General features: G+C 50.0%; 1 protein-coding gene across 6 annotated transcripts in view; it reads left to right on the top strand.

The window, feature by feature from the left end:
* VPS13D (vacuolar protein sorting 13 homolog D) overlaps positions 1 to 14,373 on the top strand; it is a 253,975-nt gene extending 239,602 nt beyond the window's left edge. For all 6 annotated transcript variants that reach the window (XM_081305180.1, XM_081305183.1, XM_081305182.1 and 3 more), the window contains 3 exons: positions 3,686 to 3,817; positions 10,904 to 11,144; positions 12,182 to 14,373. In XM_081305180.1, coding sequence (XP_081161306.1) covers positions 3,686 to 3,817; positions 10,904 to 11,144; positions 12,182 to 12,313 — 505 coding nt within the window. In that variant the 3' untranslated portion in view covers positions 12,314 to 14,373. The remainder of the gene's footprint in view (positions 1 to 3,685; positions 3,818 to 10,903; positions 11,145 to 12,181) is intronic.
* Positions 14,374 to 18,438: the final 4,065 nt, after the last annotated feature.

The following is an 18,438-nucleotide window of genomic DNA, read 5'->3' as shown; positions in this document are numbered from 1 at the left end:
TGCATGCCTGTAATCCCAGCAACTCAGGAGGCTGAGGAGATCGCAAGTTCTAGGCCAGGCCCTGTCTCGAAATAAAATATAACAAGGGCTGGGGATGTGACTCAGTGGTTAAGTGCCCGGGTTCAGTCCCCAGCACCAAAAAAAGAAAATAAAGAAGACATAAGAAACAAAAACACGCGGTGTTAGATGCTTGTTTTGGCGTCACGGCTGCCTTGGGCAAGCAGGAGCAGCAGGTGTGGGTGCAGAAGGCCGCACACAGAGCTGTGGTCAGAGTGGAGTCTGGGACCTGGTGATGGTGGCTTCACAGATGTTTGTTGAATTATTTCCAGTGAGTCAAGGCCAGTGATAATGGGCCTGGAGCTGAGAGTCATGAGTTTCACCCCAGCGTGAGGTTCAAAAAAGAGGAATAGAGTTCTTCTGCTCCAGGGGCAGAGGCTCACTGGAATATGCATGGAAGTGACTTGGGAATAGTCAGTCACTTAAAAATGGACACACTGTACTCCTGAGTCAGGGAGCATGGACAAATTCAGGATTGCTGTCACCCCAGTTTCTTGGGGTTTTTCGAATTCGTAGTATGTATTGAATTCCCGAGTAATTGTAGAACTCGTTCTACCCACAGGGGTGGCCCTGGCCAGTATCACTGTATAAACTGCTGGCTCAGGAGGCTTGCAAGCACTAGCTTATAGGATTTTGTAATTCTTTGGTTACATTTGCATCTAAATTTGTCCACACATGAACTTTAAACTCTACCCTCCCTTCCCCCCGCCCACGACCTACCAACTTGGACTGAGAAGTTGAAATTTTAGTCAAATTTTGGAGAAGAAAAATGAGCTTTGCAGGCACTGACAGTAAAGGGTTAGGGTAGTAAGAGTGGTAAGTAAGGTAAGTGGTAAGTAAGGGGTAGGAAGACTGGTAGTAAGAGTGTCCACGTGACCCTGTTGTCAGAAACCCATATTTACAAGCCCAAAGAGAAGACCATTTCCTTCTCCGTTCCCCTGTGATGACTTGAGAATGAGCCTTGAATGCCACTGTGGGTTTCTGAAGTCCACAGCACTGAATGCCCCTCCCAGCTGCCCGTTGGTGTTCAGTGGTCACAAGGCAAAGACCTTGGAGACTGGAGGCAGCTCGTAGCCTGTTGGGAAGCCAGATAAGAGAAGAAACAGCAGATGGTCGGCGTGCACCCACCCGGGAGCCTCCGCTGCTCCTCCCCGGATGTGTTGGGGGTTGTCCCTCGCAGGTTAGAAGATAATGTGTTGGGAGTGGAGATAAAATGTGTGTGAGGAAGGCCCTGCAGGGAGCCCGCTGGGCCCAGAAATGACTGGACTTGAAAGCTCTGTGGCGTGACCACGTGGGGCACTTTCCCTCACATTCTCAGCTGGCCGGAGTTGTCAGGAGGTGATTTCTCAGAGCTCAGGTACAGAAACAGGCCACCTTTCCCTGGCTTCTCTGGCTTCCGTGGGTCCCATCAGAGGGATCCAGGACCCAGTGTTTCCTGCATGCAGCAGCATGTGTTCCCTGTGTAATAAAAAGAGTTTTTCTTATGTTGAAGAAGACATGCATCCACAGAGGTGTTGATCTCGTGGTGGGCCTTGGAGTCCCTTCCTTCCATCCGTGGACTGGACAGTCGCGCCCTCGGCCTGTTGGGAAGATGGACTCTAGCTCGTTGACATTGTGCCCTAAAGTCAACAGTTGGCTATCAAAGTGCAAAATCTCAAGTTTCTAAACTCCCTACCATGTTTGCACATTCCCTTTTTCTTCTGAGCTCAACAACTGGCCTTCATCTCTACCCCACGTCTCATGTTTTTGTTTCTTATGTCGTCTTTATTTTCTTTTTTTTGGTGCTAGGGATTGAACCCAAGCACTTAACCACTGAGTCACATCCCCAGCCCTTGTTATATTTTATTTCGAGACAGGGCCTGGCCTGGCCCGTTTATTCATCTAACTGCGATGGCTCCTCTACCACCAACCAGGCACTGTTCTGGATCCCAGGATAGCAGTGAATGAGACCAAGTGCTTCCTCCCCATGTCTCCTGGGAGCCAGAGCACAGGTACAGGTACTCATCCCAGTGAGACAGGAAGCGCATGTGCTTTGAGCAGGTGACCCTGCTTGACCCAATGTGATTTCTAACAGGCTGTTCTCCTTGTGGTGAGGAGAATGGATGGAATGGAAGTAGAATAATTATGAGGCAGTTGTACCCATGCATTACAAATCCAGAGGTCATTTGTTAGATGTGACAGAAAGGAATAGATTTCAGATATGTATGGCAGGATTTCAGTATTGGAGTGAGCCTGTGGCCTCCCAGTAGACTGGCTACCTGTGGTGAGAGGACTCAGAATCAAACCTTACATCAAATGCTTGGGGAAGCAGCCCACCATATTGCTCTTGGGTGGGTGGGGGGGCCTTTGGGCTTCCCAGTAGTTGGGAACCAAACAGCCAGCAGTAGACCCAAATCTTAAAGGCGTGAGGGTGTCGAGCCACAGTGGGAGTGTGTGCACATGTGACCTGAATGACCTTGTTCCTCGCCCGTTCATGGCACAGGTCAATGAAACCTCCTCACACTCCTTTACCTACTCCTGAAGAGCACAGCTAATGGGACTTTATCACCTTGTGGGTGAACTCTTGGCCATCTACCCAAGGTTTCTGGTTTTCTGGTAAGGGCCCTTACCACGTCACCAGGTGTGGGGCTGCCCTTCAGAAATCACGGCCTGATGAGCGGAGCAGTGAAACGCACTCGCAGCTGCCGCCAGCCTTCCCCCAGCCCGTGGCAGTTCCGGCGTACCCGTGCCTGTGTTTCTGCCCGGATTTGCCCCCTAGGGCACTTTGTGCTTGCTGGTCATCTCCACACTGCGGCCGGCCAGCACGTGGCTCTCCAGTGCTGATTCAGTGTGCAAGCCTGAGCCTCTCTTGGAGGTTTGTCTAGAGAGGGATGTTTTGCTTCAGTGGGTTTCAGGAACAAATAATAAAAAGTACAGAGAGTACAAGGCCAAGGACAGACCCAGCACACTCTTATCAGTCATCTGAAATATGCACAGCCTTTCCAAGACAAATATGGACTCCTGTTTCTAGGAAAACACCAGAAAGTATTTATCAATTACCCTGTCTATGGTTTGTGGAAAAAGACAACAGCAGCCGACCCTGAAAGCCATAGCAAAGCAGATTCCTTTGGGCAACCAGGAGTTGAGTGGCATGAGGTAGAGGGCCACGGAAGCCCACCGTGGCCTGGGATGAGACAGGGAACCTGTGTTCCCCAGCACCGCCCCTGCATCCCTAGCCCTCCATCCAGGCAGCTGAGCTGTCTCAGAAGAAGCCTGGAGGCAGGGTGGGTTCCCACTAAAGCCCACAGCCCGTTGGCCTTCCTTCTGACCCACTGCAAGCCCACCACGGCTCTCCCAAAGAGGTTCCTAGGAAAGCAGAGTGTGGCCTGTGGAGGGCTACAGTAGGGGCTCTAACAAGAGCCTCCGCCAGTGGACAGCTCAGAGACAGTGAAGCGGAGGGCTAGGGAAGTTAACTGGTTTGCCCAGGATCACACAGCTGGAGCGGGCTTCCAGGCAGGTTAAATTGGGAGTGTGACCACTACCTCGTCGCTCTGTCACAGGCTCACGGTACTGGATTCTGCTCGTTGACTACAGTGCGCCTTTTGACCTTAATTCTTAACTGATTTTCTTCCTGTCCATTTGCCCACAGGACCCAAGCACAGAGGGTGCGGAGACCGCGTTGCTGCACCGGACCCCAGGGACTGCTTCCCCGCTACTCTGAGAGCCAGGCTGAGGGACAGGAGCAGCTCTTCAAGCTAACAGACAACATCCAAGACGAGTTGTAAGTGGGAGCCTGGGAGACAGCCCTGCTGGGCAACCCAGTCACCTCTTCTGCCTGACTGGGAGCAGTTTCCCTGTGACCCAGCCTCGCTCTGAGGCTCAGACCTCAGAGCTGGTGATGTGATTCCTTGGCCCACAGGCGACCGCGCAGGAGCAGCCTTCACAGGGCAGTGTGCTTCTCAAGGTCCCCTCTGCAGCCATGACTGCCTCTTCTGTCTCCTCAGACACAACCGTCTCTGTCCAGGCAACTCTGAGAGAAGAAAAAGTAAAGCCTCTCAATCTTAAGGGCTTCTTTTTCCTCTGTAAAATTTTCTTAATCTCTGATGTCCTATTATTTTCTGTTGGATGGCAGAACAGACCATAAACAAATAGTAACATAGCTAGTAGTTCGATGCTTTTAGAAATGTGGGGTTTTTTTAAGGTCACCTTACTACTCTTTAAATATGGAGCCTTATATACCTGATATCTCGTCACATTTTCAGTGAGTGACATCTAGCTGGTGTGCTAGAATTAAATATGTCACTATTTTAGGGTGTTCTGCAGACCCCTAGTACTCGACTAGGTGCTAGAATCACCAGCCCAGAGAGAGGCATTCTGGGTGGTGAGTCGCAGGGTACTGGTTTAATTTCTGTGATGCTCATTTGCCTTCTGGATGGTGAGGCCAGCCCGGGAGTGTCCTGAGCGTGGTGCATGTTTGGTTGGTGGAGGAGCTCAGGGGATGCAGTGCCCGGAGCGGTCTCCAGTGTCGTCAATGGAGACAGTGTTTGGGATGACTCACCTCACACTTTGTACGAGTATTCAAACAGGGATCTAAGAATCACATTCAGAATTCCTTTGTTGTCTGCTGGATGGGATGGCATGTCACCACACCATACCTCCAAATATTAGAACATAATATTTTGATAATGTTCTTCTGTCGGCCCGCTCAGGTTGTCACAACAAAATACCATAGACCAAGTGGCTTAAGCGACAGAAATCTGTGTTCTCACAGTTCTGGAGGCCGGAAGATGAGATCTATATGCCTGGCAATTCTGTTCCTAGTGAAGGCTCTTGGTAGCTTGCAGACAGACTTCTTGTATGTCCTCGCATGGCAGAGAGGGGAGCTCTCTGGCCTCTTAGAAGAACACGGCTGCTGTTGGGTCAAGGCCCTAACCTCATGACTTCATTTGACCTTAATTATTTCCTCATTCCAAATAGTCCTTTTGGGGGGTGGGGAGACGTCGGGCGACATATGAATTGGGGGTGGGGCACAACCCAGCCTGTATCCCACCATGAATGGACTCTGCTGTTCACTCCAGCCGTGGCCTGCTCGTCACTCTGATACAGGTTCCCTTGTGGTCTCACTCCAGGAAGGACTTTGTATTCCTGTCTTCCCTGGCTTAAAGATTTACACTACTTTGTGTATGAAACTTTGGGCTTCTGAATTGGAGGCCCAGACCATCATTTGTCAGGGGTATCAGCGGGGTGCAGAATCTACTAGAATGGCAGCCTCTTGAGTGTTGGAATTCCCACCTCTTCATTCACCAGAGGATTCGCAACACCTAGAACAGGGCCTGGCATAGAATACGCACTGAATAAATTCAGTTGGATATTGGGATTTAGCATATGTATTAACTTATATCCACTTTCCAATCTTTGGGGGATTTTTTTTTCAAAGGCTGAGATTATGAATTATTCTATATTGTACTTTTAATGTCCTCCCAATTCACCTCTGTTCAACTGGAACCATCTCTGGTCCTTACAAAGCTCATTTGCAGTAGAACAGCGTGTGCCAGGAAACAGGAGAGGGAGCCTGCGCAGCCCAGCCACGTGGGGCTGCTCCCGGGAGGAAGAGCCAGAGAACGGGAGGCTGGAGGCAAAATCAAATCAGTAAAGGAGATTTCACAAAACTCTTGAAATTCATGTGAACTAGGAGCAGATATTTGGCATGAATGCATTTTGACATTAAAGATGAAAACCATGTGTCTCCACCCGAGTTGTGGGCTGAATGTGGCCAGTGCATGCTGAGCAAGGCCCGTGACCTCGGTCTTCCTGGGTGCACAGGAGAAGTCGCCAGGGACCCCAGCAGATGTGTCTCTAAGCATCTTCAGTTGCAGCCTGGCCTTCCTGTGTGAGCCCTGCGGGCATCTCTTTGCGAGGAAGGGGTTCAGAAAAACACAGGCACCAAGTCATACCTCTGACTTTTATCCTAGATTTGTAATTAAAAACATGTTTAGAAACCTAATTATTTGCATATTTCCCTTCAGAGTTAACCCCTTAAAAAGGGTCTTTAATACCGTGCTCTACTGTTCTAACTAAATGTTTCCACATTTTTTTCCAGTTAGACTCACTGTTTCACTTCTGAAAAATACTGTGTAATTACTTCCGCATGGAGTGGAAACCCCAGGCCCCCAGAGCCGAGGCAGCTCCAACTTTGTTCTCCTAGATCATGTCACATTTAATATTTACCTTCCATTTAATTAATTAGCATTAAGGAGATAGTTGCTGATGTAGGATGTAAGGGCTGCCGGCTGACAGGCTGCGGTTTCTGGTTGATCAGGTGTTTCTCTGATGCGTTTCAGACTCGTGTCGCTTCTCCATCTTTTTGTTCTTCTTTTCAGTTTTAACCCAGGATCTTCAGTTAAGATGATGTCGAAGTAAAAGTTGCCCTGTATGGTTAAATTAATGTGCTTTCCAATGCTTACTTGATAGTCAGAAGCCTCATTGTCATTCTGAAATAAAAGGGTGCGCACCTGATTGTAGGCACAAGGGGGCTCTTGCCTTTTCAAAAAGGTGCTCTGGGACAACCTGTGACCTGAAAAGCTGCTCTAAACTGCTGTTTTCTAGAATGTAATCCTTGGATTGTATTACCAGTTATGTAGAAGGTGTCATTTATTGGGTTTTTAACACAGAAAAGTATTTTTTAAAAAAGAAAATAAAAATAGCCTCTAAACCTAATAGACAGATAGTCAAGAGTAAAAGTCTCATGGGACATGGGGGACACACCTATAATCCCAGCTACGCAGGAGGCTGAAGCAGGAGGATTGCCAAGTTTGAGGCCAGTCTGGGCGACTTAAGAGAGGCCCTGTCTCAGAATTAACATTTTTAAAAGGAAGGGCAGTGCAGGGATGTGGCTGATGGCAGCGTGTTGGCTTAGCATGTGCGAGACCCTGAGTTCACTCTCCAGACCTACAAAAGAAAATAGTAAAAGCCTCCTTTTTTACCCACTTTGTGAACACACTGTTGATGGTTTTTTTTTAAGTCTCATCTCTTCTTTTTGATAAACTTTACAGAGAGACAAAATCAGAACTTTTTTAGCATAGGCCACCATACTGATTCTAATATCATTTCATTATAAATTTAAACCATTTCTTAGCACACAGGACAAACACAAAAAACTAGTCCTTTTGAAGAATAGAGTGCATAGCTTCCGTTGTCTTTCTTTTTCTTTTTCCTCCTCTTCTTTTCTTGCAGTGCTGGGGATGGAACCCAGGGCCCTGCACATGCCAGGCAAGTGCTCTACCACTGAGCCACATCCCCAGCTCCAGCTTCCGTTTTCTAAACCAGGTAATAACCTGTCAACAACTATTGATACTTGGGGAACTGGACATTCTTTGATATGCCATTGAATTAAAACTCGCATTGGCAGATGACCCAGATAACACATTAAAATTAATGCCTTTAATAAGGAGTTCTGAGAGGCTCTGCCACTGGGTGCGGTATGTCTGGCATCCGGAGTTGCCTGTGTGCTGGCAGGTTCCATCGCCCTTGTGATGCCATTGCACTGCCATTTTCTGAGTCTTCCTGGCACATGAATCTATTAAGTCATCCTTAAAGGAGAGTTAAAAATAAAACCTTTAACGCAAGTTTAAAAATCGTACAGAAATCCTAATTTTTCATAAAATGAATTATAGTATTACAGCAGCCTCAGGCTGTGTGCACCGAGCCGGGGCCTCTCTGATCCTCACAGCTGAGGGAAAGCCTTCCCAGGGCTTTGTGTTCGAAGCCATGCTTTGTCATCCCCTTCCTGTCCCCTGAGTTAATAGATCAAAGGGCAGAAGGTGTGTCCTCGGGACCCACTGGGACATGCTGGCCTCCCCTGTGTCAGCCCCAGTCACCCACCATGGCCCAGCAGAGACCTTTTGTGAAGCCTGTTTGAGGGGCGAGGAGTGGAAAGTCTGAATCCTGCGGTGACCACGGATGCTCTGCTGGCGTGACAAGTGAATCACGTGGTGTATGTGGGTGGTGGACAGGGAGGGCACGTGGCTGGTGGCCATGAGGGGATAGGGGACAGGAAGTTGCTGGGAAGGCCCTGCCTTTGCTGGGCCCCCTTGTCCCCCTGAGCTGAGCTTCTCTCTCACAGGGTGACAAGTTTGGGATCCATGTCCCTCAAATGAGAGGCCTGGTCCAGAGCTGTTGGAATGAGCCTTTGATGTGGTCTCACATTGTGTGAAAACACAGAATCAATGGTCACAGCGATGCTGACCGGACACAAAGGCTTGGCCATCAGTCGTGGAGGCGGGGAGCAGCAGGAGGAGGTAGAGGTGCTGTTGGCTGTCCAGCTCGGGGTCGTTGCCCAGCTCCCTTTCTTCTCCCAATCATGCCCTTGGCTCTGATCTGCTTTTGCTTTGAAAACTTTAGAACATTTTATGTCCAAATATGTGATTAGCAGCAGCAGCTCCAGAGTATGAATGGGGCCTGGACTTGGGCAGAGAGATCCCAGCACATTCCATAGCGCCGCCCTCTGCCTGCGCTCCTATGGCCATGACCCTCTGGAGCTTCATGCTGGCTGTGAAGGAAGCCAGCAGGCACTGGCCTCCCCCATCGGAGAGGAGAAAAAATAGCCACCAAGAAAGCCAACGACCTGCTCTGCGTCCCCAGCTGGGGGGGCTTCCCTCCCACCCAGCCCCCGTTCCCTTCACTTTGCTCTGCCTTTCAGGAGGGCCTCCCAGCTCAGAGCTGTTCCTCTGGAACTTTCCTGGGGGCCTGCTGAGGATTTGCTGTGGCAGCATGGCGGAGGGGAGCCTGCTCTAAGCCTGCACAGGTGTCCCCTCCAGGAAGCGCACTCAGCTCAGTAGCAGCCAGCCCTCTGCCTGGCCTTAGGGCTGCTTCCTGGTGTAAATGCCAGTGGTAGTGAGGCCACACAGGGTGGATGTGCGCTGTCCACCTACAGCAGCCACCTTTGCAGTCCCTGAGAGCCCATGACAGCCTCCTGGCCTGCGCCTGCCCTCCCCGCCCCCCGAGTGCTCAGGAATGGAGGCTGGCTTTGGATTTTCAGCCAGTTCCCCTACGAGTTCCAGCTGGGGCCATGATGCTTCTCCATTTGGCAGGACATGTTTCTTCTGTGTCTTTCCTTCTGTCTCTGTCCTTCTGTCTTCCCTGGACCAGCTAATTTAGATTCCATTCAGCTCGCATCCGTGATGCTGTCGCCTGTGACGCTATCAGAGTGTGGGCCGTGAGGAAGTCTGCTGAGCAGCCTGGGCGCTGGGGCTGCCGGGTGTTTCTAATTTTGGCATCGGGACTTTACAAGTCTGCATTCTTGGCATTGCCAACTAGTCAGAATAGAACAACAAACCCCAGTGTTTGTCATGGGGGCTGTAATTAAAAGACAGCTGGAACAAGGTGGACGCTGCCTGCGTCCTCATGGGGAGAGCAGTCAGGGAGGTGGGGGGGCGTAAGGTGTGGACCCCACTCCGCGGACTTAGAGCTTAGCCCAAGAGCTGGAGTACTGACCAGGAAACCTGAAAGAACAAACCTGCCTTGGGCAGCGCCCTGTGAGGCCAAGGCAGGGAAGTAGCCAGAGTCGGGGAGGGGTGAGCCTTTGGGGGAAGCTTCGAGAAACTGGAATTGTGAATCCTTAGACTGGGGAGGTGGGCTGGTCGGGAGTGAGGCTGTGTTCTGGGGAGGGCTGACCCCACATGGAGGGAGCAGGTGCCCAGCAGGAACACCCCCAGGCCGCCAGCAGGCAGGCCTCCTGCCACCTGAGGCCTTCGGCCTCCTCCAGAGGCGCTTGCTTCAGGTGGAGCCCCTGCTCCAGGCCAGCAGCCTGGAACAGGCGCTCAACAGCCCATGTGTTGTCGGCTCTTAGTATTCCTGCCGCCGTCCGTCCTCCCTCGCTGTCCCCTGAGGTCCAGCCCCATCGTGAAAGGCCAGCACAGGCTGCAGGGGAGCTGTCGGTGCCCTTCCCAGAGTTCACTAGTCTTCCTCCAGCAGCTGAGCAGAGAGGCTGGCTGCGCAGGTTCCCACGTCCAGTCTGTAAGCTCCGTGGGAGAGAAGAGGTGGACTTCTTCTTTCCTTTTTTTTTTCTTTTTAGGTTAGGTTTTCCTGAATGGCCCTAATCTCTTCAAAGGAATGACTATAAGTTTTGAAAATGGAAAATGGAGATTGCAATGTTACCAAGAAAGCACTTTCTAACTTGGTGTTTGCTGAACGTGGAGTTCAGAGTTCCAATTCCCTGGAAGGACTGAGCAAGGCGGGGTGACAGGAGGGTGAATGTGGAAGTGAGACCCTGCTGTGTCCTGCTGTCCCCTGGCATCACGCAGCTTGGGAAACCTGTTGAATTCTTCTTTGGCTCCGTCAATGTTCGTCACCCTGCCATGTCTTCTAGCCCTTGCCATGGCCGCCTGCGTGCTAGGCAGCATGCCCTAGCTGCTCCTTCAGTTTAACATTTAAAAGCACGGTACCTTCTTTCTGTCAACACAGCACTGCTCAGTTTCCTCTAAGGCTTAAGCTCTCCAAAGATACCCACCAGATAACACCCCACAGGTACCATTTCTGGATCTGAAATCGCGTCTGTTGGTGGAACCCAAAGTCACCATCACTTGGAACATTTACCCAGTGCTTGTGGAAGGGAACTACATGGCCCAACAGCAGCCCCTGAGGCCAGGGTCCCTCTGATTCCTAGTTTATAAATGAGGAAACAGGTGCCAAGCAGTGGAGCCACCTGCCCAAGGTGTGGTGAGTGAGGGCTCCTGGGTTCAAGTTCAGGCCCTCAGACCCCAGAACCCTGGGCAGGCTCTACCCACTCCCTGCGTGCTCAGCCCCGTGCTCAGCCTGGCTCCCAGCATGAAGGAGAAGCTCACATTCCCACTCTCCTCTCCCTGTGCAGCTTCATAGCCGTGGAGAACATCGACAGCTACTGTGTGCTCATCTCCTCCAAAGCCGTGTACTTCCTGAAGAGCGGGGACTATGTTGACCGAGAGGCCATTTTCCTCGAGGTCAAATACGACGACCTCTACCACTGCCTCGTCTCCAAGGACCACGGCAAAGTATACGTGCAGGTGACCAAGAAAGCGGCAAGCACAAGCAGCGGCGTGTCCATCCCAGGCCCGTCCCACCAGAAGCCGATGGTGAGTCCCCAACCGCCCCCTGACCCTGAGATGGGCAAGCTCTGGTCCAAAGGTGGCAGCCCCTGTCGCCCTCCCCTCTGCCTCTGATCGCTACTGGGACTTGTCTGAGAGGGTCAGGCTGCAGCTGCTGCCCTCCAGCTTCACATTTCTCAGCATTTGTGCCTTGTTCCCCATCAATACAGCAGATAGCAGGGCTCACTCTGGTTAATTGTGAGAAAGAACTAACAGAATTCAGGGTTCTCATGCGCCTGAACTTGACTGTTCATCTTCAGTGCGTTAACTATAAGATGGAGATAGAGCTCACCCTGTATTGTCTCTGATAACAAAGGAACAGTACCTGGCATGCTCAGTACCTATTGTAGATAAAAATCATACTTCACCCTGGGGTGCAGGCGGCCTTGCTCTGGCAGAACTTCTGAATAGTAAAGCTCCCCCAGGGGACCAGCAATCAGGAGGGCACGCTGTGCGCCAGGCTGCACACTGGGTGCTTGGTGCAGGTTATTTTCTGCCATTGTCCCCACTGTGCTGCTGAGCCAGGGGTCAGGGGAGATGACTCATTCAGTCACACAGCTGACCCCTAAGGAAGTCGAGGCTGAGGCCAGCCAGCCCCACTCCAGGACCCAGGCCACAGCCACCTCCCTGTGCAGCATGGGCTCAGGGGACTGTGGCTGAACAGGTGAGGAGGCCTGCCCCTCTGAGGCTGTGGTCTGACACCCAGGTGTCAGTCCTGCCTGGCTCACCTGCTTCCTGGGAAGGTGCCTCCACTGAATGGTCTTTCTGCAGAAACACCAGTGGCCTTACTGAGCCCCTCTCTGCAGGACCTCTGACCTTGCCCCTGCCCAGGAATGCACTCGGGTTTGCTTTGGCTGTGACGTTGTAAGTCAGAATCAACTAGGGGGCCTTTGGGACTGTGCTTTTCTTCAAAGCCTCTTAGTGTCATCCTGTCTGCCGCCGGGCTGGTGGAGCTGCGCCGCCCACACCGCTGGTCGCATTTGGTTTACCCTGAGAATGAGATGCTCATTCTTTTCTCCTCTTAGGTCCATGTGAAATCTGAGGTCCTTGCTGTCAAGTTATCCCAAGAAATAAACTATGCAAAGAGCCTTTACTATGAACAACAGCTTATGTTAAGACTCAGTGAAAATCAAGAGCAGTTGGAGCTGGACTCCTAGAGGCCCCGGCTGCTGGAGGGACGCTCCCAGACACAGACCTGGCCACCCAGAAGACGGACGCCTGTGCCCCCGGCTCAGATCAGAGGGGAACCAGAAGGTCTGGGGGAAGATACCAAGGAACAAGGGAAAGGAAGCCCTCATGGGGGAACCCAATGGAGTTAATTGTGGGCCGGGGAAGTAATTTTTAAAAGGTGTCGGTTGAATAACGTCGAAAAAACAAAAGCACTGAGATGAATCTAATTTTTAAACTGCCCTGTATCTTGTTAACATGTATATATGTACAACTGCGTGTCTGTAAATATACAGGAGCTTCCGAGCAGGGCTGTGCTGTGAGTGAAGGTTTGTCACCTGTAAAGGCGCATAAATTGCACAGGATCTTCTCTTGCACTAGTTCTCCACACCTCATCCAGGGCACTGTGGAGAGGGGCGTTCTCCATAGCTGAGGAGTGTCGCGTCTGAGCTTTGCACTTGCAGGAGCAGGTGGAGGTGAGGTTGAGCGTTAGGAGGGAGCCCTTGGCGGTGACTGGCTGCCCCAGAGAGAGCGCTCCCTGTGGCCCTCTCTGTCCTCACACTATTCCCCGCTGCTTAGATTCCCCTGGTGGTTTCCTACTCTGTGTCCCCTTGGCTCTCCCCTGCCTGGTCTCGCCCACTCCGGGGTGACGTTGTCTTCAGTTGATGTGCACAGTTTTTAGAGAGGTTTGAGACATGAGTGGGCTGTCTTGATGAGAAGGCCCGTGTGCTGGTGTCACTGCCCGAGGGACCTGGATGATGACACCAGGATAAGGAGGAAGGAAAAGAAGGTCTTAGAGAAGAGAGGGAAACACGAGTGTTGAAGACCTGTGCAGACCTGCGCTCGTGAGCTTCTCTTGGAACTAGGGTTTGGCCAGAGCATGTCTTGACCTTGGTTTGAATCCAAGCCTGGTCCAAGAGTCGGCTCTGCCTGGCTCTCGGCTTCAGTTTTCCCCTTTTCTGTAAGGAAAAAGAAAACGAGGGCAGGAAAGCCTCACTCTACAAGGGAAGGACTCACCTGTAATTTTTAAATTTTTTATTTTAATAAAGCTAATCAGTTTCTACAACCTTGTCACATGTAGCTGAAGACCCAAGGAGGCCTGGGGGATCAGTGGATGTGTAGAAGGTTTGGATGCTCAAAGTCCACAGCCCACCCCTTCCACGACACAGATGAAGCCAACCCCTCTCCCCACTTCCTTCTGCCCTCCCCTCCCACCCCCTGTGCGCATGCGTGGGTCTGTTCAGAGAGGAGGAAGAGCGCTTCTGCACCTGGGTAGTGCTTCCCAGGAGTGGATAGTTCTCATGGGGCTACAAGCCAGGGGGTGGCACAACTGAGTCTAGCTTTTTGTAGGCCAAGTGGTTTGAGATCAGGGGTTTGTGGCTCTCCAAGTGACATCATGAGGATATCAGTGTTCTCAAGATTCACAGCAGAAAGGCCAAGTGTTAGCTCCCCTGTCCTTCCTCTCCAACCTCTGTCCCTGCCCCCCACAAGTCTGGCTTGAGGTCATCAGTCACCCACTGCCTCTCTCTTCCACATGAAACTCTCAGAAGGGTTGATTCTATGCATCAGTGAGCCTTCTGTCACTTGCTGGGACAGAGTCACCCTGAGATGTCCTTGCTGGATTGAGAAGCTAATATTGCTATGGAAACCTGCTGTGGCCCAGCAATCCCAAGTGCTGTGGTCTCTGACTTGAGGAAGGGAGCCAAGGGCTGCCCGGGAGCCGGTGCTTGGTGGTGTGCACTGTCCTCTTCCAGCTGCTTTCTAATTGAATCAGCTCTTTAAATGGTTGTCCATCTCCTGTGAGACACAGCCCCTTCCTCTGACATTTGCACTTTTGAAGGGGCAGATGTTAAAAGGGGATCCAGAGACCAAACAGGGCAGGGCTACCAGGCAAGAGAGGGCCAACTACAGGGTTCCCCCACCCTCCCTGCCCTGCAGCCCTCGTGCCCAGCCTGGGCAAGATTTCAGGGGTTTTGCCATTGCTTCATAATTTGCTGAGACAGAATCCAAAGCTGTGGAAGAAGCAGGCCCTGCCCAGGCTCCATAAATATCCTATTTCTTCTTAAATGGGTATTTAGCCTATGGTGTCTGAGACTTTGTCAGGACAATTTCTACCAATTTTAATGCTGCCTCAAAATGCATAGTTCCTCTTTGAGGAAAGTAAAATTGATGGGATGAAAAGGGGGAAGATAATAAGGAGACCAAAAGCCATCCTAGTCCCCTGAGCCAGCACGTTTGGCCAACGTGCCCAGCCCCAGGCCCCAGCCCTGAGTGGTGGAAACAGTTGGGCGACCTCAGCCCCGGCCCCAAACTGCTGTGCCTGGTGGGTGCCCACCCCAGTGTTCAGAAGGCTCCAGGGCCACCTCGTTTTCAAGTGTCATCTGTGCCTCAAAAAATGATGGCAGCTGCTTGGTGAACTTCTGAAAACAGAAGGTCTGTTCCCCACTGTGCGAGCACTCGGTCACCGTGTGTGCAGATCTGGAATCTGGTTCCCATATCAGAGTCGTCTCTCTTCTTCCTGTGGAATAAAATGCATTGTTGACTTCCCAGACTCGTTTGTTTTCTTCTCGTTTCCTGGTGTTCCATAGATTCTAGAATCTTCAGCGATGACAGACACCAAGTATGGCACGGCATTCACAATACAATGCAGCCTCTGCCGCCCTCCAGCAGCTTGTGCCCTGCTCACCTTCCCACCCGAGGCTGCTGGGCCGAGCCCCCAGGATGGATGTGTCCTTTAGAGTTAAGAGATAAATGGAAGGCTAAGCAGGACCATCCAGAGATAGGAATGGCTCAGGAGTGGCTCACGCAGGTCCAGAAAGGTTTCAAAGATGAACCAACCAGAGGACGACCACAATTCATAATGGATCCTGCCACACTGGCGCCACTGGAGACCTTCCTAAGAGCAGTTTTGATGGAGCTGTAATCTGAAATCTGGGAGGGAGGAGGTCCAAGAGAAAAATGGAAGGAGAGAGATTGGAGACACCGAATATTGCCAGCTGTCTGAAGGAGTCGTGCCCTGCATGAAGGAGAGAAATACCTGTGCCTTACAAGGGAAGGGTGGCTGGTGCAGGGGTAGTGGTGAACCCCTCTCGTCCCAGAGGCTGAGGCAGGAGGATCCGGGTGTCCAGGAGTTAGAGGCCAGCCTGGGCAATGTAGGTGACCTCATCTCTTAAAGAGGGGACAAGGAGGGGCGGCCATAAAGGAGTGGTGGCAGATGAGCTGATCAAGAAAATGGTGCTCATTTTTCAGATCAGCCAGGAGTGAGTATAGGGCAGGAGGTGATGGAGACTTGGGGAGAGAAGGAAGTTAAAATAGCCAAGGAGGATGGTGGGAGAGTGTACGGCTAAAGCAGCGCGACGCCTTTGCCAGGCAGCAGCCATGCCCACCTGAAGTCAGTGACCATGAGCTTTAAGTGAGCCAAGCGACCTGCTTCTGTTTTCTCCAGATATGTCAAGTCAGAGTTCAATGTGGACCAGGCAAAGAAGTAGATTTAACCAAGACATGCTCCTGTTGCCCATCCAGTCACCCCAGCCACCACTGCCCTCTTGACCTTGACAGTTGGAACCAAATGTCAAACAAATTCCAGAGGTTAAAGCAGAAAAGGGCTCCACTTCCCAAAGCAAAGCACAGCATCTAAAGCACACGGGGAAGGTGTGGGGAGCCCCCGCCCCCAGGAGCACAGCTGAACCAGTGCTGCTCATGGGCACAGCAGGGCAGTGTTTGACTTGAACCACCCAGCACACCAGGCACAGGACGGGCGTGTGTGGACATCTTCCTAGTTCTCCGCCAAGCCCAACATGCTGCCCCGCCAGGTACCACTTCAATAGGAAGCCACAGCCCTGCTTCCCCCCAGCTCCTCAGAGCAAGAATGTGATTTCTGGCACTGCAAAGTAAACTTGAAGTTCACTGCTCTCTGGGACGCTCTCCCAGGACCTGAGGACAGGTATTTGAAAGGTCCTAAAGTGCTTTCTGAAGCACAGATCCAAGTACATGCACTGTTATTTCAAAGTTTTGATTTACCCCAGAGAGCACTTGGGCAGGAACTTGGGGGTGAAATTTCACTTGCGTCTGCAAGGGTCCTGAAAGGTAGTTGCTAACCCAAGCCGTGTCTCTCTGGCCGAGGGACAAATAAATCAGCTGTACGTCTAGACCAAAGATGAGTGTTTAGGTTTTCATACAAATGCAAAACAAAAATATACTTTCACATCTATGTTGTATCCTCTGAGAATAGTATTACATATTGATCCCTTTTTGCTCTCCCTGCCCAATATCACCTCCATCCACTCCACATCAAAATTAATAACCTTTTGTGTTGCCCAGATCCCCACTGTGTGTGTCTGGACACTTGTATACATTTATTCCTTTATTGAAGTACTGAGGATTGAACCCAGGGCCTTGTGCATCCTATGCAAGTACTCCTGAGCGACACTCCAGCCCTTTTTTTTTTTTCTTTTTTTAAATTATTTATTCTATGGGCTGGGGATGTGGCTCAAGCGGTAGCACGCTCCCCTGGCATGCGTGCGGCCCGGGTTCGATCCTCAGCACCACATACAAAGAAAGATGTTGTGTCCACCAAAAACTAAAAAATAAATATTAAAATTCTCTCTCTCTCTCTCTCTCTCTCTCCCTCCCTCCCTCCCCTTTAAAAAATTATTTATTCTAATTTGTTATGACAGCAGAATGCATTTCAATTCATAGTACAAAAGTGAAGCAACAATTTTTCATTTCTCTAGTTGTACACAAAGTAGTGTCACACCATTCATGTCTCCATACATGTACCTAGGGAAATAATATTTATTGCATTCCACCATCTTACCTACCCTGACGCCTCCTCCCATCCCCTCCCTCCTTTTGCCATATTCAAAGTACCTCCATTCTCTGATGCTCCCCCACATCCACATTATGTATCATCATACACTTATCAGAGAATACATTTGGCCTTTGTTTTTTTTGAATCAGCTTACTTCACTTAGCAAGATATTCTTCAACTCCATCCATTTACTTGTAAATGCCATGATTTTATTCTCTTTTAATGCTGAGTAATATTCCATTGTGTGTGTGTGTGTGTGTGTGTATACACACACACACACACACACACACACACACACATATATATATATATATATATATATATATATATATGTGTGTGTGTGTGTGTATAAATCACAATTTCTTTATCCATTCATCTATTGAAGGGCAACTAGGTTGGTTCCACAATTAAGCTGTTGTGAATTGTGCTGCTATAAACATTGATATGGCAGCATCACTGTAGTATCCTGCTTTTAAGTTCTTTGGGTATAAACTGGAGAGTGGGATAGCTGGGTCAAATGGTGGTTCCATTCCAGGTTTTCTAAGAAATCTCCATACTGCTTTCCAGATTGGTTGTACCAATTTGCAGTACCTCCAGCAATGTTTGAGTGTGCCTTTCCCCCAACATCCTAGCCAAAACTTATTGTTGTTTGTTTTCTTAATAATTGCCATTCTGATTAGAATGAGATGAAATCTTAGAAAAGTTTTGATTGTCAGCATTTCTCTAATTACTAGAGATGTTGAACATTTTTTCATATATTGTTAATCAATTGTATATCATCTTATATCCTTAGCCCATTTATTGATTGGGTTATTTGTGGGGGGTTTTGGTGTTAAGTTTTTTGAGTTCTTTATAGATCCTGGAGATTAGTGTGCTGTCTGATGTGCATGTGATAAAAATTTGCTCCCATTCTGTAGGCTCTCTATTCAACTTACTGATTGCTTCTTTTGCTGAGAAGTAGCTTTTTAATTTGAATCCATCCCATTTATTGATTCTTTTTTTCTATTAGCTATACCTGACAGTACAATGATCTTGACAGTTCATACATTTGAATCAAATGGGGTATAATTTCTCATTTTTCTGATTGTACAGGTTGCAGAATCACATTGGTCATACAGTCACGTATATACATACAGCAATAATAATGTCTATTTTATTCTGCTGCCCTTCCTATCCCCCCTTCCCCTCCCCTCCCCTCCCATCACTCCAGCCCTTTTTTATTTTTTACTTTGAGACAGGGTTTAAGTGGCCCAGGCTGGCCTCAAACTTGGCGATCCTCCTACCTCGGCCTCCTTAACACTGATT

Source organism: Spermophilus citellus, assembly GCF_964194105.1.
Source record: "Spermophilus citellus genome assembly, chromosome: 9".
Lineage (NCBI taxonomy): Eukaryota > Metazoa > Chordata > Mammalia > Rodentia > Sciuridae > Spermophilus > Spermophilus citellus.
This window is presented reverse-complemented; position numbering and strand designations above follow the sequence as displayed.